This window comes from Candoia aspera, chromosome 7 (assembly GCF_035149785.1).
Source record: "Candoia aspera isolate rCanAsp1 chromosome 7, rCanAsp1.hap2, whole genome shotgun sequence".
NCBI classification, from domain to species: Eukaryota; Metazoa; Chordata; class Lepidosauria; order Squamata; family Boidae; genus Candoia; species Candoia aspera.
In genome coordinates this window covers 21,865,521-21,889,314 of record NC_086159.1, presented here as the reverse complement: position 1 = coordinate 21,889,314, position 23,794 = coordinate 21,865,521, and the positions used below count along the sequence as shown (strand labels likewise).

Genomic DNA, 23,794 nt, shown 5'->3' with positions numbered 1-23,794 from the left:
GACGTGCAGGGGATGAAGTGGGCCTGCTTTGAGAAGTAGTCCTTCACCACCCAAATGGCCGTTTTCTTCTGGCTGGGTGGGAGGTCCACTATAAAATCCATAGAGATTTCCTCCCATGGGCGGGAGGGTTCTGCCACCCGTTGCAATAGCCCCGCGGGTTTGCCTGGTGCCCGTTTGGCCCTAGCGCACGTTGGGCAGGACGCCACGTAGGTTTTTACGTCTCGCCTGAGCGCGGGCCACCAGAATTGCCGCCGTGTTAGGTGTAGGGTCTTGAGGAACCCAAAGTGTCCCGCTTGCTTGGCGTCGTGTGACCTATGCAAGATCGCCTGGCGTTGCGAGTCCGGGACGTAGATTCTGCCTTCCCCCCATGCTAGGTCTTGCGCCATCGTTACCTTGTCGGGGTTTGCCAGGAACCAGGGGTCGGTTTTGAGGGCGGCGGCGAGGTCCGTGCGCATTCCCCCTGGTAGTTGCGGTTGCCGTCTTTCCGTCGCCGGTTGTCCCGCCGTCGGCTGCGCCGTAGCGTCGAGCTGCCTCCGTGCGCCGCTTCGGGTGGTCACGGCCATCCCCAGTTGCGAGGCGGATAGGACCGTCCCAATGGTGTCTGGGGCGGGCTCTTCGTCTTGGGGCAGCCGGGAGAGGGCGTCGGCCAGGAAGTTCTTCTTGCCCGGCATGAACTTCAACTGGAAATCAAAGCGGCTGAAGAATTGTGCCCATCGGACCTGTTTTGGGCTAAGGCGTCTAGGCGTTCGTAGGGCCTCGAGGTTCCGGTGGTCCGTCCAGACCTCGAATGGTTGGGTGGCTCCCTCGAGTAGGTGACGCCATGTTTCTAGTGCCGATTTCACCGCAAAGGCTTCTTTCTCCCAGACGTGCCATCGCCTCTCTGTCTCGGAGAACTTCCTTGACAGGTAGGCGCATGGTTTCAGGAGCCCCGTGGAGTCTTTTTGTAGCAGGATGGCTCCCAGGGAGAAGTCTGAGGCGTCGGCTTGGACCACGAACGGCCGTTCTGGGTCCGGGTGCGCGAGGATTGGCTCCGTCGTGAACAGCGCTTTCAGCTTGTCGAATGCGGTCTGGCACGCGGGAGTCCAATTCAGCACTGTGCCTGGGTTCTTGGCGCGTCTGGTGTCCCCCACCCCTTTGGTTTTGAGGAGGTCCGTTAAGGGGAGGGCTATCTCAGCGAACCCCCGGGCGAAGGACCTGTAGAAATTCGCGAATCCCAGGAAGCTCTGTAGTTGCCGTCTGTTGCGGGGCCGCTCCCAGTTTAGTACCGCTTCGACTTTTGCGGGGTCCATTTCGATGCCGTCCCCGGAGATTCGATACCCCAAATAGTCTAGGCGCTCTTTGTGAAACTCGCACTTTGTGGGCTTTGCATAGAGCTGCGCCCTTCTGAGCTTGTCGAGGACTTGCCTGACTAAGGTTACGTGTTCCTCGTATGTTTTTGTGTAAATAAGGACGTCGTCGATGTAGACCAGGACCCCTTTAAACAGATGTTCATGCAGTACCTCATTGATGAGCTGCATGAACACCCCAGGGGCCCCCGCGAGTCCGAAGGGCAGTACCTTGTACTGGAAAGCGCCTAGGGGGCAGTTGAACGCCGTCTTCCATTCGTCCCCCTCCCTGATTCGGATGCGATAGTACGCCTCGCGCAGGTCCAATTTGGAAAAGACTTTGCCCGTGGACAGGTGGGCGAGCATGTCCTTCACCAGGGGTAAGGGGTATTTGTTGGACAGGGAAGCCGCGTTTAGGCCCCGGTAGTCGGTACAGAGCCGTAGGGTCCCGTCTTTCTTCTCCCGGAATAAGACGGGGGCTCCGACCGGTGAGCATGCTGGCTCTATAAATCCCCTGTCTAGGTTTTTATCGATGAACTCCCGGAGGGTTGCCATCTCCTTCGGGGTCATCGAATAGATCTTTGGTCTAGGTAGGGGGACGTCGGGCAGTAGGTCGATTCGGCAATCCGTCTTGCGGTGGGGGGGTAGTTGGTCTGCCTCTGCTTCTCCGAAGACCTCGGAGAAGTCGGCGTATTGTTCCGGTAGGTCTGCAGTGGTAGCGGCGTTGTCTTGTGTGGTCGCCTCCGCTCGTCCTACCGTGGGGTTGCTTTTGCCAGCTGGTACTGGTGCTCGATACTCGCCGTCGCCGAATGTGAAGGTGCGGGTCGCCCAGTTGATCCGCGGGTTGTTTTTCGCGAGCCATGGCATCCCCAGGACTGCAATGGGCCGTCCGATGGGCGTGACTACGAACGACGTGCGCTCGGTGTGAGTGCCCATTTGCAGGGTGACCGGCTCGGTTTGTAGCGTGGCTGGTTTCCCCCCCGCTGTGGAGCCGTCCAGCTGGTGGAATGCTAGCGGCGTGGGGAGGGGGAAGCAGCGGAGTTCGAGTTTGGCGACTAGGTCGGGGTGGATAAGGTTTTTTGAGCACCCCGAGTCCACTAGTGCCGCGGCCGTGGTGGCTCCGTTGCCGGCAGAGAGTTGAATTGCTGCCAATATTACGGAGCTTTTGTCGTTTCGTTGAGGTGGTTCGCGTTGCTGTCCCGCCGCCTGCCTCGCCACGCGTTTCAGGGCAGGCGGGGAGCATTTCCCGCCGGCTGGTCGGGGTCGGTATTGTCCCCTTCTCCCCAGTAAGCGTCCCAGCCATCTTCCGGTGTCGCTGTGGCCACGGTCATTCGGCGGTGAGGGGGCGGCCTCGGGTTGGGTGGTTTGGGGCTAATTTTCGGGGCGGGCTTGGGCGCGCTGGTCGGCAGTCGGTTGGCGAAGCAGTCCGCCGTCTTGTGCCCTAATTTGCCGCACCTCCCGCAGGGCTCCCGGTTGAACTTCATTTTTGGGTATATGGGGCCGGCCATCCCCCCGTGTGGTGCGGGTACCTTTTTCCCGACGTAGTTTGTGTCTTCCGTGGTTGTCATAAGGAAGGTGCGGTGCGCGTGTTCGGCTTTCCCCGCGAGGTGGATCCACCCGTGTAACGTTTCTGGGTCGTCGCGGTAGAGGGCCCATTGGAGAACGTCGCGGTTGAGCCCCTTTTTGAAGATTTCTAGCAGGGTGGTCTCAGACCAGTCGCAGACCTTTCCCGCGAGGGCTTTGAACTCCAGGGCGTAGTCAGGGACCGTGCGTGTGCCCTGTTTAAGTCTCTGGAGTGCGCTTTTCGCCCGTACTTTAGCTAGGGGGTCTTCGAAATAGTTTTTCATCTCGTTGATGAAAGCAGGGAAGGTGGCGAGGGCGGGGGAGCTGGACTCGTACAGTTGGACGTACCAGTCCGCCGCCCTGTCTTGGAGTTTGATCGCCACGGCGGCGATCTTGTCGGCCTCGGAGTCATAGGAGTGTCCGTGCCTCCCCATGAACTCCCTAGCGTTGGTCACAAAAAACGAGAGTTTTGTGGGGGTCCCATCGAAGAAGATGGGGAAGTCCTTTGGGGCCCGGGCGTTTTGTGCGGCCCCGCCTCTCGCTTCTCGGGGTGTGGTGTCGGCCGCCTGTGCCGTCTGCTGGCCCTCCGCTGGCCCGTGTGGGTTCGATGCTTCGCTCGGGGTGTGGGCTTGTGCGGGGACGTCGTTGGGTGGCGCGGGGGGCATAAGCGCCTGGAGCATGGTCCGGAGTTCCGTCAGCTGAGCCCGCATGGCCGCGAGTTCAGCTCGTGCCTCCTCGTCCACAGCCCGCGCCGCCGCTGGGGCCGGTTCCGTTGGCGCGTCCTCGGGGGTGGGTTGCCGGCGGGGTTCATCGTCCCTCTGCCGCGGGTCCGCTTCCTCCGCCGTCTGATGGGTGTCTCCGTCGTCCTCCTCCGTGTCGAGCGCCGTGGGGCTGTCGCTCCACGCCCGTTGCTGGGGTGCGATGTGGGACGCGGGGTCCTCCGCTGGTTTCGGAAGTCGTGCTGCTCCCTCCCGCGGTCGGGTTGCCTCCGTCGCCATCTCCCCTTGGGGTTGGAGCTGAGGCTCGGGTCGGGTTGGGTGGGCGTCCATGGCTCCGGGAGTCCGCGGTGCCTCTGGCCTCGGTCGGTCCTCCTCTGCCTCTTGCCGCGCGGCTCGCCCTCCTTGCCCGCGCCGTTCCGGCCTCATCTTGCTGGTCTTCTCGCCGTCTACTCCTCCCGCGGCTCGTTGTCGTCCGGTGGGGCTCGGCGAGGCTGAGTTTATGACTCTCAGCTTTATGTCATGCGCTGCCTACCTCTGAATAACGTTCAGACACTGGGTTGCAAAGCAGGCTCTGGTTTATTTCAGGATAGGTACAACGTTGTTAGAAAAAAGCTGAGAGTGACAGGAGCGCGCCGGTGCGGGGTTTAAATACCCCGCGCCGGTCAGCGCCCCCTCGCTCTCGATCACGTCACCCCCCTTTGTCCCATGTGTTGCCCTGCCATTGGTTGAGGGTTTCCAGGATCGCCCATCCTCCGGTTTTCAATCTTCTGCTGATTGCTTTCAGCTGGGCGATCCCCGTTGCAATTGCCGCTGATGGCTTGGGTGGCTCCGTGATCCGTTTATCTATTGTCTATTAGCCGTTAGTCGTTGTGGGTTGATGGCTACTTAACTTGTCCCCCTTCACCTATTTCCTTGTCATTGTCATGAGTGCCATTGCGCTGATGACTTTAGCTCAACGGCACTCATGACAAGCGGTCTCTTCTCTATCTAATGGACTATCCCCTTCAGTAAAGTCTTCCAGCCTACTGTGTACATGGGCTGGAGGAAAAGTTATAGAGGAGACAAAAAATATTGGTGCATGAACTTAAGCCTGGACTTAATCTGTTGTTTAGAGATGGTTCATTATTATATGCAATTTAATTTTTTGTTCTAATTAGCAATATTGTCATCCTCCAAGGAAGTTGCATTCAAACTAGAAATAATCTCTTTAAAATAATTCATTGAACAGAATACTCCAAATCCCCCTTTTCATAACACTGAAAGATCTTTGCTCTCATATTTCCAAAAAATGCAATAGCTATGTTCAGATGTCATGATTTCAGATCTGAAATGTGAAGCTTCCTCCCTGTGCTTCCATAAATGACTTAACAGAAATTCATAGACTGTGATCTGTTCAATCCCTGCAAACTTGACCATGGCTACACTTTATTTTGGCAGAAGAGATCTCAAATCACAGTTTACTGGTTTGGCCATTACAATGAATTCTAGCTTCAACAAGTAAGCATCAGGCCAGGGACACAAAATTCTGGCTTCAACAAGTCCATCAAGCCAGGGACACAACAGTAAGGAGTTATATACTGTGGAGCCAGCTGAATCTATATTCTCTTTTCAGCCCCTCTAACTGAAGTTGCCAATATACAGTTTCTCTTAATTCTGATTGTGCTGAACCTGTGCTCATGTCATTTTGTCATTCAGAATATTGTTGAAGACCTACTAAGAGTATTCCCAGTCCAGTCTCACCTACTATGCTATTTTGTTAAGACAGCACAAGTTAACTGACTGCCTGATCAAGTTAAAGGCTATGTGCAAATAGCAGTGAGCAGCTTTCCCTTTGTAAGTTATGTTCTAAATTGGAGTTGGCTCTGCAAGGGGGAGCTCAGGTGGAAGCTGTCATGAGCTCTGTGCGTGAAGACTTCCCCACACAATCACACTGGACTCATCTCTGCCCAGACTGCCCAGAGTTCTACATGCCAATGCATTGCTCATACAAACCTAAAGATGATCTCAAAGCATCAGATTTTGATACACATGCCTGGGGTAGCTCCAGCAGAAAACATGGAGGCTTCCACATTAGACAGAAACCCACATTAGGGATTCTTTGGGGGAAACATGCAGGTAAATGGGGCATGAAAAGAAAGAGGAAAAACTTTACTAATTGAATAATTCACACAAAATGGAATTGTTTTCTTAATTAGACTGGTGTATACTGTCCCCATTTGCAGCTCCACAGCAGAGTCTACTTTTTTTCACCTTGGGGAGCCATTCATAGGGTCAGAATAATTGTGTGTTCTGAGCTGTCCTATGTTTTATTCCTCCTTCCAGAAATTAAGTGTCATGAAAGTGAAATTCTGTATTTACAGAGGTCACGTAGGTGGGAAGAGGGAGTATAAAAAGCAGCGATGAAAAATGTAAATATACCTGAATATGGGAACTTATGTGTGTCTTAATTCAATCTATCCAGATTCTTTATTAAAGTGGTGACCTCTGGTAGAAAGGTCATTCTACCTGTGGCCTGTATAACTCCATTATAAACTGCCCTTCAGTTTCCTTGGTTATGAAGGTATTCTTCCTACGCTTCACCTGTCACCACCACCTATGTTAGCATACACCTTGCTCAAGGAAAATCAGCAATTTAAGAAATAACTCACAGAACTCTCTGCAGTATCAATATAGGCTGGCTTTCTCTAACCTGGTACACACTAGAGAAATTGTTTTTGTATGTTATGCATTAGATCTATATCCTTCTCAGGAGCTCAAGGCTGCTTACATGAGGATCTCTCTTCATTATATCTCCAGAGCTACCCAGTGTGCTAGACTGGGGTGAGGGTTATTGGATTGGCTGTGAATGATGGGAATTATAATCCAACATATTTGAAGGCACTGGGTTTGAGAAGTCTCGTGTAAGTGGGTGTGAGGGTTGAAACTGAGAAGGCAAGGAACCAAGAACTTCAGAACAGACAAAACCATTATGTAAACATAGTGCAGATGCCCTAACATTCCAGGATGGGAAAAGAGCTGCAAAAATCTGTTACTATGAAAGGGCAGGAGAAAGAGAGCTAAGCCCTGTGTGTTCACAGACACACACACACAAGGCTGGATTCCTCTTTGCTGTAGCAGCTGACCCTCTGCATAGATACGACTTCCTCTAGTTTTCAGTAAAGCTTTCATCTACTGTGCTGAGTCCTTAAAAGTTCTGTGATTAGATAGTACTAAGTATGGCAAGTTGTGCATCTCAAGTGTTGTACATCATGCCTGGGTGATATCCAACAGCAAAGAACAAGAACATAAACCAATCAGCCATTAATATGATATGTCAATAATGAAATGGTATATGCATTTATGCATTACCATATGTTTCAAATTATCGAATTTTAAAAAATCAGATTATGGTCACATATTAAAGAGTAGTATTTTTAGAATTGGAAATAAGAGCAAAAGAGAAGTGACTATGATGCGAGCACCTGTGATACTTTGACACTGTGAATATAACTGAATAATTAGGAGCTTTTGTTAAATGTACTAATTAAGCTACCAAACAATAGAAATAAAAACTAAATAGAGACATTACAGAAGAAAGGCACAAATCAAAGTCATACCAGGATTTATTTACTGGACCTGGGATTGATGATAATGAATTTAATGAATGTGCTAATTGGATAAAAGAAAAACAAAGGAGTGAAAACAAGACATGCTCTTAAATTATGAAATAAAACCCTTCCCCAAATTAAACAGGAAGGTTACATCCAACATTAAAGCAAAAGGTGAGAGAGAATCCATAAAAAAACAGATTAGTCATTACATTTTTCCACAATTAACATTTACAAATGTTAGCCATATATAATCCATAGGTATAATCTATGTAAGCATGGTTTCACATTATGATGCAATCTTATCAATGGTATCATACCGATCTTAAGCACATTTGTTCCCAATATGTACAAAATTATTGCCTCAGTTATTCATATTTGTATGTGTCATAGTTTTACATGGCTTCACCAGCTAGTATTATACTTGTAAAAGAAAGCAAGAACAGAAAATGGGTGAGTTCCTCCATTAAAAAAAAAAAAATTGGGAAGATGATTCATACAGAATCCCAGCTTGGCCAAAATTAAAATCTTGAGTAATCTACCTTTGAGAGCCAGTTGGTGTAGTGGTTAAAAGCACCAGGCTAGAAACTGAGAGACCGTGAGTTCTAGTCCCACCTTAGGCATGAAGAAAGACAGCTGGGTGACCTTGGGCCAGTCACACCCTCTCAGCCCTTGGAAGGAGGCAATGGCAAACCACTTCTGAAATATTGCTAAGAAAACTACAAGGACTAGTCCAGATAGTCACCAGGAGTCAACAATGACTCAAAGGCACAAAAAACAAAAACAAAACTCTACATTTAGGGCCTATTCATACAAGGAAGCTACCAAGCATAAAACAATTAAAATTGCTTCCACAAGCTCACTGAACAGTCATAACTTGGTATAGATGGAATTCATTAAACTATGTATCCGTTAGCCACAGCCATACATATATCTAAAACATTGAGGCCTCAGGACTCTATGCAGTCTCCAAAAGCCTTATGTGCAGTTCTGAAGAGCACGAAAAGCTTTTTCTAACTTTTACTTTGGTATATGAAGTGGTGATTAAATTCATGACTGGAGAGTAAACACATTTACTTTTAATAAATGTAAACAAAATGTTTACATTTTGCCCTGGTTCTACCTACTATTGGGGGGTGGGGTGGGGGGAAATGTAGCCCTAACACACCTAGCCAAGCTTAGCGTAGCCTTCAAAGTGTTTTTATTCATTTGCTTTATGGTCAAAGATCAAAAGGAAAGCAATAATATAATGTAAGCCGATCAAACAAGGCAAGAAATTAGCATATTAGGAGGACAGAAGGTACTGACAAAGAAGTGCCGGCAATCTTCTATCCAAGGCGTTAAGCAGCCAGACCCTCCAAAGCTCAGCATAATTCAAACCCAGAGTCTTCTAAGAGCAATTGCAATTGAACAGAAATTGACAGCTTACTGCCTTTCTAACCAAAGGCATGAGCTGGCCTGAAATCGAGTTTGTCTGCTTTTTATTAACAGAACCATTGACAGAGATTTCTAAGAAAGCTGCCCTTGTTTTTTCAATAGCGCAGCCTTTAACTTGGGAAATGTCTGCACAGAGGAAGTATAACTTATACATGTGCAGGTGTCTATCTAGATGTTATTAAAATTAATACAAAAATCTGTCCTCCACTTTTTGCTTTCAATGGATTTGCTCAAAAAAGTCATTAATTGTCCTAAATTAAAAAGCCTACATATAAATACTGTTGAAAACTATGGCCAAAAGCAACATAATTATGCCCAAAGAACCATCACCCAAGAGAGGGGAAAAGACTCCAAAAAGCCACTGCCAGTCAAAGTAGACAGCGCTAAGCTCAATGGACAGACAGACTAACCCCGTACTAAGCAGCATCCTCAGATGCTCATGACTTGCCAATATATTTGCAGGCAGCCATCACCCAGAGGCAGTTTCAGGAGGCCTCTGGAGGACAGTCTTAACATTGTTAGAAATGGCACTTCCTGTTCTGCAAAGCCAACCTAATAATGACAGCTCCAGCAAAGCCAGAAGCCCCTAACTCAGTAGCACCTGTCACAAAAAACACTAATGAAAATAAATTGATATATATTTACCCATATGCTGGAGAGCATATGCGTAATGTGTTTAGATGTCACTAATAAAGTTAAGCCTCAGCTAAATTTATTGGCTGACAGATAAAGAGTGATCTCAATAGCAAATCAAGGTTGACAACAATTTTGGCTCTGCAATTGCTACTTGGGAATATGTTTTGTGTGATTTTTTTTTAAGTTGTCCATTTAAAAAAATTGTCTTTTGGCCCTCATGAAATTTCAGAAGCATGATCAGGGCAACTCACAGGCAACAGGAATTAGGTAGGGAAGCTGTGAATAAAACAGCAGTTTTCTAAGCTCTGGAACAATGACCAAGAAGGGGAAAGGAGACTGTTTAAGACAGGATTTAACTTCCTAAAATTCCCCCTCTTGATGAATCATGCGACAGTTATTTGATCTCATTAGACTGTCTAATGCCAGGCTTTCTGATAGGCTGAACTCCTTCAGCTAGGTTGACTTGTCACTGTGCACTGGGGGACCATTAACTTCTGATGCTGTTAGACCATTTTCTGCCTATGCACTTTCCTGGCCCAACTTCCTTTCCTATCTTGGGGCAATTCCACCTAGCTACACTTTCGGACTCCAGGGACATTAGCAATACTACTTTTTTTAAAAAAAATCATCCTTGCTTATAATTCTTTTCCAGTTATCTGATTTAAACAACCCTGCTATATTTTTAAGGCAATGTCAGCTTTAAATGAGTAGATACAAAAGAGGGATTTAGTTTATCCAAGTCAGAAGGTGGGACCTGCAATAAAAGGTTATACAGTCAAATGCTGCTGTTCAGGATCCCAGTTAGTCACACACTTCTTTAAGAGATACCATTCCATTTCTCCTCCTTATAGTTTTCAAATCTCTCCAACAGTCAGTCCTCAGTCTGTGCCACTGAGAGCCTTTCTGTAGTAGAAAGCCACAGGAGTTATTGATGAAGTGATATAAAACGCTGTTGACATAACAATATGTTGGATTGAGTCCCACAGCTATTCAATGTGTTTTGCAGCAAGCAAAAATCTGGTTGGCAGACACCATATTGAGACTGAACTGTTGATGGATAGTCAATGGCATGTCTACTGTCTTTCTCCTACCAACCTTTTCTTCCTCTCAATATCACCACCTGGGCTAAGGAATTTAACAGTGACAATCTAGACTGAGCTGATCACATAAACACACAGTACCCATCATGCTGCTATAGAGGGTCATCACTGGTAAATTCACAAGCCAGGTGACATCAACAGTAAGGTACATTTGTAGCTTAGCAGGAGGGCAGGCGTACAGTCACAACAGGTGGCAATACCTGGCTAACTCTGGCTAATTTGGAAAAAAACTAAGGATTATAGAACTATAATCCAAAATACATGGAGGGTACCAGTTGTCTACCCTGTTGTCCAATGAGGTCAGCAGTAAGACACTTGGGGATGCAGCATAATCCAAAGGAAAAAATCCCCTGACAATCTATGCATCTTTTTGCTACCTGTTCAGTCATTTCTTCAAGGGGACTGGCATCAATAAGAGCAAAATGAAACAGTAATCTCTGCTTGCCTTCCTTAGAGAGTGTGCAAATTGGACCTAAAGGTGAAGAACAAATGAATGGAGGTACTGGCAACTAGTAGAAAAGAGTAAATTGGACCAACAGGTCAATCTTACTCAGAAAAACACAAAAACATAGGGATAGCCCTGATCCCAAGCATCATGGGCCATGTCTCCCATAATCTACTGTGAGGCAGACAAGATTTTATAGTTTTGGTCCATCGGTGGGGAAAAAATCCACACTTGGTTAGTTAGATAGCTCAATTAGGGTTAACCAAAATGACACTAAAGACTATACAGGTATTGAGTGCCTTATCTAGTATCTAGTCATCAAACTAGATGTCACAAAAACAGAAGATGGAAAAACTGAAATCCTAAATCTAGGCCAAATGTTATACCACTGAAATCTGCAGCTCAAATTTAACCGGGGAGGGGGGAGGATGGGGTTGTAGACTAAATGCATTTGTTGATAATAGGTGCCATCAGACATTTCAAGACAAAAGCGGGGAGGAGTCCAGGTGAGGGTTGAGATCTGCTTTCAAAACTCAGAAAGCCCATCTGAGGAATACTCGTCTCACAGAATGGATGAGAGTCAATGTGGTAAATGTCCTAATAAACCATTTTGCAAGAGTAAATTGTTCTCCTAATGATTACTAAATTAAACCATTGCTATTACAACACTGGGTGGTATTAGCATGTACTTGTCATCTTGCTTCCCATTTCCAAAGAACAACATGGTGCTTCATTGGAAGGATATTTCTGTTATATACTTCATTAACTTCCTGATGGGTAGCAGGGCTCTGTGAAGTTTGACCACAACAAAAATCAGAGGGGAAGTTGAGTTGTTTTTCAATTAAAGCTGACAGTACTGGCAGAGAGGGGCACTAATACTATAGGAGGCGAAGAGAACACATGATACTCTCTCAGAATCTCTGGATGAGGGTGCAGAACTGCGACCAACAGCTTGTAAAATCTGTGTGACCAGAAGCAAAGGAAATCTGGTGGAGTGTTTGACAGAATCAGTCTCACAATAAATCTAATACAACTGGGCAATTAACTGCATTTTACCTCATGGGAGATACATGATTTAGAGAAAATGTTCAGAGTACAGCTTTCAGGATTACTTGATTTCTCCCTAACCTGAAAATTAGCTTGGGATTTTTAACTTCACAGAACCCATATTAATTTAGCCAATTAAAATTATTTTGTGGGGTACCAGTTGAACTCGCATTAATAATAGAGCCCTGCTTGGTGGGCTCTCACTAAGGGATATACAAATGCTGAAGAATTGAGGTTTCTTGCACTGCTAATGGTAAACTAGCACTCATCTTCCAACCAACCTGGCCAAGAAGGTAGGCAGAACATATTCTTCTTTTCTTACATATAAATTTTAAGCAATTATTTGAATATGATATGAACAAAATGTGGCACTCAGAAATGAATGAATGCATTTCCTAGTAAAACAATTTGCAAAATAAGCCTTTAACGCAGCGCTGCCAAAACTGACATGTTGGGACTGCCACTCCTAGAATCCTCTGCTACACAATCTATTTAGAAGGTACCACAGTGGGGAAAGCTACTTTAGAGCTTCCCCTTATCCAAATTTGGAAGGGGAAGAAAAGAAAACCTCAGTGGTTTTTTTCCAACTTCAATGTAGCGATCAGGCAAATGGCTAGAAAATACTCTGTGCCCTCCAGTCACTTTCATTCTGCCTGTCTCTGCAAGAGCAATCCTAAGCACATGCAGGCATTTTACTCTCTGCTCTGTTCATTAAAAGCAGGACTGCAGACATTGTATACTAAGTCTTCCACTTCCGTTTACCATTCGCTTCTTCAACGACCAACACTGTTGGCACAAGCTTCTGCCCCTCCAACATATAAGCCCTGGTACTATAGTTTCCAAAGTAGGCCAGCATTTGATTTCAACAACTCGGTCCTCCCCTCTGTTCTGTTTGTCCTGCTTATCAAAGGATGTTCTTAGTTAATGTGGAATGGAGAATGGGTAATGTCTTCTCTCTCTTCTCCCTGCTCCCCCACCCTCCTCCCAGCAACTATAAAACAGCTCAGCCCAGCCAGAACCAAAAGCTCAGCAGAGCTCCCACATCCCTGCCCCCACCAGCTCCCATCTTCCATTCAACCAAAATGGGCCACTCAGGCAGAGCAGCCCAAGAGTTACAAATAGGCCAGACAGGAATAAACAGAGCAAACAAAGAATATCCTGTCCACTCTGAGAGAGGCTCAAGAAAGAGTGATGTCTCCATTAAAATTCAAGGCAGGGAAGCTGCACGCACCCTGTCAACAGCTTGGCTAATAAAATGAAGGGGGGGAGGGAGGAAAGGCGTATAGAGGAAGAAAGAAAGCTTATGAGGACATGCTGATAAGCCCAAAAATTGTTACAGCCAATTTTTTTTACAATATTATAATTTTTCTCATCCGCTCCAACCAAACAGAGCGCAAATTCAAACAGTGTGCCCCCTACACCACCACAAGTCACCACAAGTCCTGCTCACCTTTCAAGTACATCCATTTGGTAGCGTTCCCAAGATCACTTCTGGGGCTCGGTGGTTTAGCAATGGCTTTTGAGGCTGTGTGCCATTATCCAATGTCTATCAAGATGATTTAAATAAATAACTCGGAGTCAGGGAAGCCAGCATCTCTGATTTAAATGGTGGTGTTGAATTTGGGGCCTCTCAGAATTGCGGAGCTGATGAGCCATCCTAATGGCAACACTGGATAACTTCCTGTGGCTTGGCACAGCAATGTATTCCTAACCTGATTTGCAAGCTTCATCCCCAAGTACTGACATTCTAAATATAAACAAACCACTTCATCTGTTTTGCACAGTTTTGATTAGCACTTATGTAAAATTAACTGCTGAGGGAGTTTTAAGCAATACTCCCTAGATGTTAATGCTGTATGTGGGGTTGGGGGATTATACATATTCCTATTTCTTATCTCTAGGTGTATTTATTTATTTATATTTCAAATTTCCTCAACGCCCATCTCACACAAAGTGACTCTGGGCAGTTTACAATAAAGCTAAAAATAAACACAAATTAAAATTTGTAAAAAGCCATACTTCTAAAATACAAATATAAACATAACGTTTTCACTTTGAAGTTTAAATAGAGCCTACATACACACATTTTTACATGAGTTGAGCTGTTTTGCACAACCTGAGCAAATACAAATTAGCCTGAACAGGATACATTTATTTTAGCTGTATGTTTGCGACAGAGAATTAGTGTTTTGGTGTGGATTAATGAAGCATGAATAAGAATGGTTATAAAGCAACATCACCAAATAAGCAAAGGAGCACTGATGCTAAGGGAAATAAAAGGAATGACAGGGAACTGGATATCTTGTTGAAATATCTCTTCTTTGAAAGCCCTTTAGAACATGCAGATTATAGATTTGTACCTGTATGCTTCAGGAATTAGAATATCCTCACTGAAACTCTGACATTCCAGCAGGATTTTCAAACTGGATTATCATGATACATGCATATAATCAGTGTAAACTAGAAGGTGGTCAAAAGGCAGGAAATTTGGTAGATAAATATGGTTTCCTTCATAATGTCAAAACTGCTACCATCCAAAGGATTTCTTACCTCACGGAAATATAGTAGATTTCCAATCAAAGGCAAAGGTGGAGGATGACGGATTCCCACTTTATCAAGCCTGGAGAACAAAGAGGTGGTGTACCTGAATTTAAAAAAAAAAGTGAAAGAAATAAGGTTTTGCAAAGTCAAGTTTTCAGAGATAGAGGAACAGGGCCCAGAACTCAGGTAAGAGGATAGCTCTGGAACCCAACTGACACAGCAACATGGAAAATCCCCACGGCCACTTGCAGCGCAAGACTGGACAGGAACCTTTCGTTCAGTGTTTATTCTGAAATTTGTTATCATCTTATTTCAGAAAAGGCTGTTGATTCAAGCTCCAGATATATGAGATAAAATCAGATTCTCAGAATTCACTAGCACTAGCTGATCTCAAACAACGGGCCATCAATTTAGAGCTACAATCAGATTTATCAGTTTTACCTAAAAGCATTTTTTGGGGCCATTCTGCACTATAATTTGTACAGCACGCCCAGGGCCGCAACAGGGGGGGCAAGCAGGACATGTACCCTGGGCACTACACTGGAGGGGGCTCCAAAATGAGTGCTGGGGGGGCACCAAAATGGGCATGGAATCCACATTTGCCCCAGGTGACACAGACCCTAGTTGCAGGCCTGAGCACCGCAGTATCTCTTCTAATTTTTCTTAGATTTTTTAGGATTTTAAATGTTTTTTCTTTCATTCTAATCAGATGTGAATCTTCCGTTTTATTTGCCGGTCCATGACCAAATAAAAAATTGATTTGATCTGAGATAAAATCAGAATCTCAGACTTCAGTAGTCTTAGATCACTCCAACACTAGTGATGCCCTTGATGGATACTTTCTATCACACAACCACTGTGAAATCCAGCCCTATTGATCTTATTAGATCAGCCTTCACCAGCCTGGTATCTGCTGGATAATTTTGATTATGGCCTTCATTGGCCATGCAAGCTGTAGATTTATGGAAATTATCATCTAACACAGCTGGAGAGTGCCAGATGGAGAAAGTTGTTTTAGATTATTCTGCTGCCTTCAATGGATACAACTCAACAAGATCGGATCTTTATTCATGGAATTGCTTGCTTCCCAACATTTCTATCCACTGCTGGCAAAGAGCTCTCAAGAGATGGTAATGGGAAAGAATTCACTGCTCTCTTTTCCTCACAGTGCAATAGGAAATTCTGCTTTATATAATATAAAATTATGTATGATACCGCTAAAGCAGAGGTAGGCAATGTTGGGGGAGAACATGAGCTGTTCTGTGACAGGAGGACACAGCAAAAAAGCTGCAGTGAGCAAGGAGGTGATGTATAGTGAAAGTGGGATTTCAAGGGATGGTTCCTTGGTTTTTGCAAAGGCTGAGCTTTTTGGGGGTGGGGTGAGCTAGGCCTAAAAGAAAGCTTACATACCTTTTAATATTTGGCTTTTCTCTGCTCCCCCCACAAAGAAGTTGGCTTTTCTCTGCCCCCCACCACCCTTACCTCTTTTTGTCAGAGGAAGAATTTCTGGGAGTTCTGGAACACAACAATGAAGGCCAAACGTGGGTTGCCATTTCTTACAGACAATTTCACAGCACCATTTTCCTTCTTCCAATTTTGTGAGGAGGCAGAAACAAGTACTGGCTGGTACTCTAAGCAGATGATAGGTGAGCATGGATTTCCCATCACTGCTAAGTTTCAGATACTTTAGTAGGCTTAGGCTCACAGAAGTAAATTAGTGCTCCACAACTGTTTCTGTTAGCTCACATTACCAGAAAAGTATTCAGCTGGTGTCAGAAAGAACAGACCAGCCAAAGGCTTCAAAGCTGCTGGCAGCCCTACAAGCTTTGGGCATGGTACTACAGAACTTTCCAAAGGTCACCAAGTAATTGTCATTTTTAATGTGATAGAAAGGGAAAGTTCTTACATACAAAAGATGCAGATTTAAGGGGTTAGAAAACCAATCCAGCAGTGAAATAATTCTTTTTATTCTTATTTTTATTATATCCCATCTTTTTTATAAATAACTCCATCATCATCATCATCATCATCATCCTCATCTCATTCCCCAAGCTCTGCAAAGCTGCATCAGCCATAGACATTGTTTCAGCAGCACACTGTGCAGCTGCACCAGATGTGCTCTGGCTAAATGACTGCTCTGCTACTAATCCACAAATTAAAACAAGACATAGTTGGAAGAAGTGAGAAGATGAAATCTGGAGTTTTGCATTATCAAATGGCAGTGCCGAATAAAGCAGGTGGTGGCGTTTGCAAATCTGTACCAAACTACACTTTTAAAAGTATGTTTTTATGTAACAGAACATGTGTAAGCTGTAGCACTTTTAAACTTTAGGAAACACCAGAGTAGGTCCTAGCTAAATAGGTATCCTGAGGACAGGAAATGTAAGTCAATATTAGCACCCTGAAAAAGCAAATTTGACAGGCATAATTTTCTTATTTTCTTATTTCACATATGATTTTACACATAACTTTTCTTAAGCATGATGTACAGAACAAACAGTTGTGTTAGTTCATACATAACGTTAGACATAAACCATGGTTTACAAATCGTATTATGGCACAGCACAGAATGTGTAACTAGCCTCTGTTTAGGACCCTTCTTTGCTTTGGGCTTCTGGTTGACAATGACAGATAGAAATGTCACTTTTCCATAAACCATGAAGCTATAGATTATAGGCCACTCAGTTTTTGTTTCAAGATTACCAAGCTACCAGTCAAGAGTGATATTTGGCAATGCCTGGGATAAATGTTTCGCCAAAGCCACAAAGATATGTGATAGATACCAGCCAGTGGATAATATCTATTAATTTTTTTCCTATTCTATCCAGCATGTGTCCTAATTTATGTACTGTCAACCATAAGAGGTTCTGGGACTACAAATATATTTTAAAAATGAAGATCATTTATTCATTTATATAATGCCAAAAATGTACTAGGTGCTAAATAACATCAAGCCCCAAAATAGATTTTCACACTTCCTTCAATCTTTGACAGAGGAAAACAGATACACTTGCTTGCTGTATATTAAGTGAAAAAAGTTATGGTAATGAGGAAACCATAATGAGCTAGCTACTATTATGAAGCTTGGTAACATACTCCAAGGAATTTCTCCACTGATAATATCTAACTATATCTTACTGGTACAAAATCTTGTTTGGTATTATTCTTCCAAACTTCTGTATATTTTGGCTGACATCAATCTTGTTCTCTAATAGTAAAGATATGTGAAATTGCTGAACACACTGTCAAAACTAAAGTCTGTACTGTGACTATCTCATGCTAGCAGAATTACAGAGTAATCTTCCCTCTTAGGGACTAATCTGTTAACTACTAACAATGAATACATACTAAATTTACTTAAATGCTATGACGAGCAAAGTCCTGATTCACATGTTACAATAATGTGAATAAACGATTATGCCATAAACATGAACTGTGGTTCCATAAACCATGATTTATACACCACAGTGGTTCACACAACATGCGAAACCATAGCCAAACATGCTGTCATGAGCACTGATGGTGAGCAGGAGGAGGCCCCTATCCAGGGGGGAAAACACATGCGTAGTAGAGAGAGTTTGAGCTGTCATTCAAAGAGAACCAGAACAGACCCGCCTTGACTTTTGGGGTTTATCTGTCTGGGTTTTCCCATGCGTCTTCAGTTTGGTAGGATTTTCTGTCTACTGTAGCAGTAATAAACACTAGAGACTCATTCCTTGTCTCGGCGTGGTTCCTGCTTGTCAGGACACATGCCATATTATGGTTTAGTGCAACTAAGTGGCATTATCTACCAAAATGGAGGACATCATGTGGTGCAAGAAGAAGAATGCAGGAATTCCACTAGTATCTTTAATTCTCTGGCAAAAAATGGGTACAAAATAGTAAAATATTTTGAAAAGATAATAATGTGTATATTTGGGCAAGTTAAAACAAAAAAAAGCATATAAGTTGTATATAAAAGGTGGGCTTTTCTAATGGTCTGTCTTAAAAGATTTTACATTAATCCTGCTTAAAAAAACAGACATTTGGAATGTCAATGGAATTGTCAATGGAATGACATGGTGCAAGTTGCAATTCTGAATAAACCAACTTTAGATTGATTTGATATCTCTGACTCCAGAAATTGCATCCCAACACCCCAAATATAAAGATAATCTCCCAGTCACATGTCCAGAAGGAACACACAATACAACTTTTTCCTTGGTAAATTCTGGATATGTACTTTCTTTTGCTGTATAAGCTCTTAATTCAGTAAGAAGCAGAGGAAATTTATTATGCCTTTGAGATATATTTTTAAAAATGTTTCAATGCAATTTCAACTAAGCAGCATAAAATTTCATAATTTTTTCATCATGTAATTACATGTCTTAATCATATAATTTTGATGTCTTAATTGCATAATTAAAAGGACATGATGTTTCAGCTTAATTAGACATCTTAATTATTATGCAAGTTTATATGCTAGCATTGTGATCCCCTTTGCAAATGTAAAACAAGTGCTTCTAGATATAACTTCAGCCATTTTGAGATATCAATAGGATGAATGAATTCTGATCTAAATACATCAAGACACATGAGAAACAGATGGAAGCATCAGCCCTGTTGTATGATTAATATTCTTTGCATTAAAATGTGTAAGATGGGCCACTACTCTTCCATCTTTTAGAAACAGCACAGGCAGAGGTATCCTTGTTAATTATCTGAGATATGGTTACAGTCTCAATGAAACTATCCAACTTCTCAGAGACCCATAAGAGAATTGTGCTTGTATATTGTCTGTCACACACTCAAGCATCCAGTCCTTTGGTACTCTCACAGCTGACAAGTCAGTATATACCCCTCTGTTTTATATACTGGGCAAAAAAATGGGATACAAATTATAATAGTAAATAATGTACACTGTGCAAGAACAGAATGGCTCAGATTGACAAAAATCTAAGCAGAGAGAAGTAAAGACTTCTAGAAATCACTGTATAAAAGGAGGGCCTTATACTGGCCCAATGTGAAAATTCTGCCAGGTAGTCCGTGGGCAAGGTGCCATTTAAGATCTGTAGATCTGACTCATAAAAGGGCTGTGTCATATGCAGGCCTCTTTAACGCTATTCTTGGATTCTCTGACTAGCAAAGGGCTCAACCTCTAGGTTGGCAGAATGTGTAATATCATTCAAGCTTAATCTTGTGTTGAAATCCCTGACTCTAACAACATGAGCCGATGGGGACCATAGCCAAAGACTATTACTGTAGATTTCTATTAATGTAGATTTCCACCTTTGACCAGATTTCTATGATTTCAAGTTATGTTATGCAGTATACAAACATTTATTAGGAGCAAATTCTCATCAGAGAAATTAAAGATGATTGCTTGTGCAAAATTCTCAAATGGATCTAGTGATCATGATGTTGCAACTGTCTGAAATATAGATGTTCAAGCCTGCACAAAATCTTGTCCTGTTCCAGGGGCTGCTGGAAGAGACAAGCATTTTTTGCCCTCACTATGCAAATCACTAGCTGTCCAAAAGAATGTGGAAGTGGGTAATGTAACTTGTGCAAGTTCCCTTGTTCTGACTTCCCATTCAGCTACTTCCAGAAGAGCAGTAATAATGATTCAGGTAATATTACAAGTAAAATCGACTTTTTTAGAAGTAGATGAGGATCCAATATGCCATGCCTTGACCCTAGGCTTGGGGGAACGATGGAGGCATTTAAGATTCTGCCACCAACAAGAGAATCCAGCACCCTTGAAAAGTAATTGGATTCTTCCAGATCTTCACTCTGTAATAATTTTGACAATACAGCCAGGCACATATAGCTCAGTGAAGTCAAAAAAGCAAAGATTATGGGATAGAGTTGAGATACAAAGTTCAGATACAAACTGAAATAAGATAGTCCATTAATGTATGATTTGTTATTTACTGGAAGTAAATATTGCTTTTCTAGAACTCATATCAGCTTTTATTAAGGGATTAAAATAGACCAAAACAAATCAAAGAGTTGACCAAAAGATAGAAGAGCAGTACCCATTTTGAAAAAGCAGTAACTAACGTAATGTAAACCAATTAGTTTGGGGTCAGATGACTCGAATGGGACTAAATAAATGATTGTCTGAATCAGGGGTCACCTAACTACTTTTGACTGTGCAATGACCTGGCACTGTTACCCTACTCTCAAATGACCCAACTCTCATAAGACTGTGCAAGACCCCCAAATCTTGTGAGAAAATATTTTTCCCGTGAGACTATGTTGTTAACTTCTGGTGTGAGAGTTTCAAGAGACCCACTGAAGTCAATGACTCATAGTAAACCACTCTTATTTGTCCAGGAACTTGCTATCTAAATATATACTTAGGAGATATCAACTAACACAGGAGGCAGAATGACCACAACCCATTGGAAAGAAGGGCTTTCCAAAGACATTTCAATTTAGTAATTATACAAAATGGGCAACATGGACAATCATGCAATACTTTTCAGGCGTACTTCCAGCTATTCTTCTTTTGTATAATCAGTTTTATTTTCAAATACATAGCTTACTGAAGAATAGTGTTTTCTGGAAATCAACCACTGTTTTTCAATCTGAAGATATAATTCTGCATCTTCTCCCACAACACCATCTGTGTTATTTATCTGTATAGTAAGAACCTTCTCTAACTTGACTGCTCCAGATTTGCACCAGCCCTGTTCTCTCTCACACTAAACAACTGACAGCACATGACATGTAAACTCCTTATCTAAAACTTGATTGAGAATGCCAGAATCTATTGCTTCCTCATTTTTGGGTCCATATTTAAACACAGCTCAGCTTTACATCAATCTGACAATGGGGAAAAAAGCTATTCTGGCATTTCTCAAAAAATGACATAAGCTTAAGCCTCTATCATGCTTACCACGAATCTGTTTCATGTTCCTTTGGAAAAGATATGGGTGCTTTCTAGGAAGAACGCCAAAGGCTAGAAGGATGAAATGCCACCCAGTTTGTCCCCTGTATATGCTTCCCTATTTCAGGTACCTTCCCATATTTTTGTTTTGGCTAATCAATCAGTTGTGTTGACCACAGATCATAACAAATAATGTGCTTTAAAACTACCATTCTTGATACACACGAGCCTCTGGAACACTTGTGGGCAATTTATGGTCATTGCTCATCCTCTCTACAGTCTGTGGAGATACATCTACTCACAGTCACCCAGTAGATAAGACTGCAGTGGGGAACTGGATATTGCCTCTCCAGAGGAACAACAAACAGCAAGCAGGCATAGGGCAGGCTTGTATTTGTCCACCCCTTAATTTTCCTGGTTACATCAATAAGCAGCCCTCCCCCAATTATTTGGTCAGCACCCCAAGATGTTAGGGCTAATATAGAAGCCTGGAGCAGGATCACTGAAATTCAAAGAATGAGGCTTTCTTCTCCCTCCCAGCAACTGTGTTAAGGACTGTTGTTGAGGGGCTAATAGGCTGTTTCCCACAAACCTGCAGTAGGTTTAAATTAAAGCAGAGCCAAAATTTCCCTCTAGTTTTATTGCTGTTTCAAGCAACCTGAACCAGCTCTGCAAATAGGATCAAAGTGTCCTAACAGTGGGGATCACACATGAAAACACACGCATTTTGGTTTAGCTTAGTGTCTGAACCCACATAGCAGCTGCATTCCCTGCCCTGTTAGTTACAGGTAGTCCTCACTCAATGATGTTCAGAGACTGTTAGAAGTTACGACAGCGCTGAACAAATGGTAGTGTCCTAACAGTCAGAAATCATGCTGAGACGAGGAGTAGGTCTCTAGTGTTTATTACCACTACATAAAACAGAATCCTAACAAACTGAAGAAGCGTGGGAAAAACCCAGACAGATAAACCCCAAAAGTTAAGGCGGGTCTGATCTGTGTCTCTTTGAATGGCTGCTTAATTCCTCAGTACTATGCATGCGTTTTCCACCCTGGATAGAGGCCCCCTCCTGCTCGCCATCAGTACTCATGACAGGTAGTTACGACTGATCCTCGAAGTTATGGCTATTGCAGCACCAGGGGTGGCGGAGTGCAGGGTGGCCAAAAGGGCAGAGATGGGGAGATAAGCGGTTGTGGAGGTTGAAGCAGAGGTGAGCATAGCAGGGTGGGAGAAGTGTGAAGTCCTTGCCTAACAACTACAACCAGGACTACCAAAGCTTCTGTTGCTAAGCAGTGCAGTCACGTGATATTTCGCCTAATGACCGCATTGCTTAGCGATGGAAATTCCAGTCCCAATTAGGGTCGTTAAGTGGGGACTATCTGTATTATTTTGCATTTTCTTCACAACGTTAACACTAGCGGCAGAAAGCTTTGCTTTCGTTCTTATTTGTCTTTAGGACACAAACTTAAAAATATCCTCCAAAGACAAATCAGAGTGAAGGAGTGCTTTTTGACCTTCCACAAAGCCTTTGAGAAAAGAGGGTGAGGTGTAAAAATTTTCACTCTCAATCTGCAGGGCACCACTCAATTTTTTGCTCAGTCTTTGGCAGAGGTGGTAGTAAAATTACTGTTTCCTAATCAATCACAATTTCCATTTTTCAGTAAAGACTGATTCCTTGTGTCTTCTTAATGCCTTGTTTTTTTCCTACTGTCCTAAAACTCTGTTATAATGAAAAACAGGAATTTCCATCAAGGGAGAAATCACCGGAAATATATTAGGCAAAATGTTTTCCTCCAAGATGGTAGATAAAAAGGTTTGCATTTTTCAGTTATGGCTGCTGACGTATTGGCAAGTACAAGGCTGAGCCATCTCACACTTACGCACACCTGGTTTATGGGACAGAACAACAAACAGGAGAGATGAGTCAGTGGTGCTTATGAAACACACATTCATCATCTGAGGCTGCTGTTGTGCCCATTGTTTTGCTAACAAGCTGCAGCTGGTGATGATAAACCAGCACAAAGGGTGATTGGGTCTAGCTCCCTAAGATTACAGCTCAGTTAGATTACCAGGGTAGAAGATCAAATCTATCCTAACAGACTGTTGAACTGGCTAAAGATGAGTAATTGGCAAATGCCAACAATTCATATGCAAGACCAACATTTTATTTATTCTATTCACATCTTATGCCCGTATTGATCATTTACAGCCAATTAGAAAGCTGCAGAGGTGGAAAATCTCTGGGCCACAGGGCTACTAGCACCAGTTCACACATGGGTTTTTCAGACACAACCTTTATACTTAAAAAAAAAAGTATCTCATACTATGCAAAAGTCAAAATAAATGGATTACCCTGCTTCAGCTATAAGCATTAAGAAGATAACACATGATGCAGTCTACACATGCAGTGAAATGATGGAAAAGTGAACAAATCTAATCCTTTCTTTTAAATAATCCCCTGCAAAATATTCCCTGCCAGTAAAGAACCAGCCTAGCAGGATTCATCTCAACCTTTTTCTT

At 43.4% G+C, this 23,794-nt stretch overlaps 1 protein-coding gene across 1 annotated transcript in view; it reads right to left on the bottom strand.

Annotated features, from left to right (window-relative positions):
- The window catches only part of TBXAS1 (thromboxane A synthase 1), a 269,800-nt gene that overhangs the window by 196,357 nt on the left and 49,649 nt on the right, over window positions 1-23,794 (bottom strand). The window contains exon 3 of the mRNA XM_063308553.1: window positions 14,410-14,503. Coding sequence (XP_063164623.1) covers window positions 14,410-14,503 — 94 coding nt within the window. The remainder of the gene's footprint in view (window positions 1-14,409; window positions 14,504-23,794) is intronic.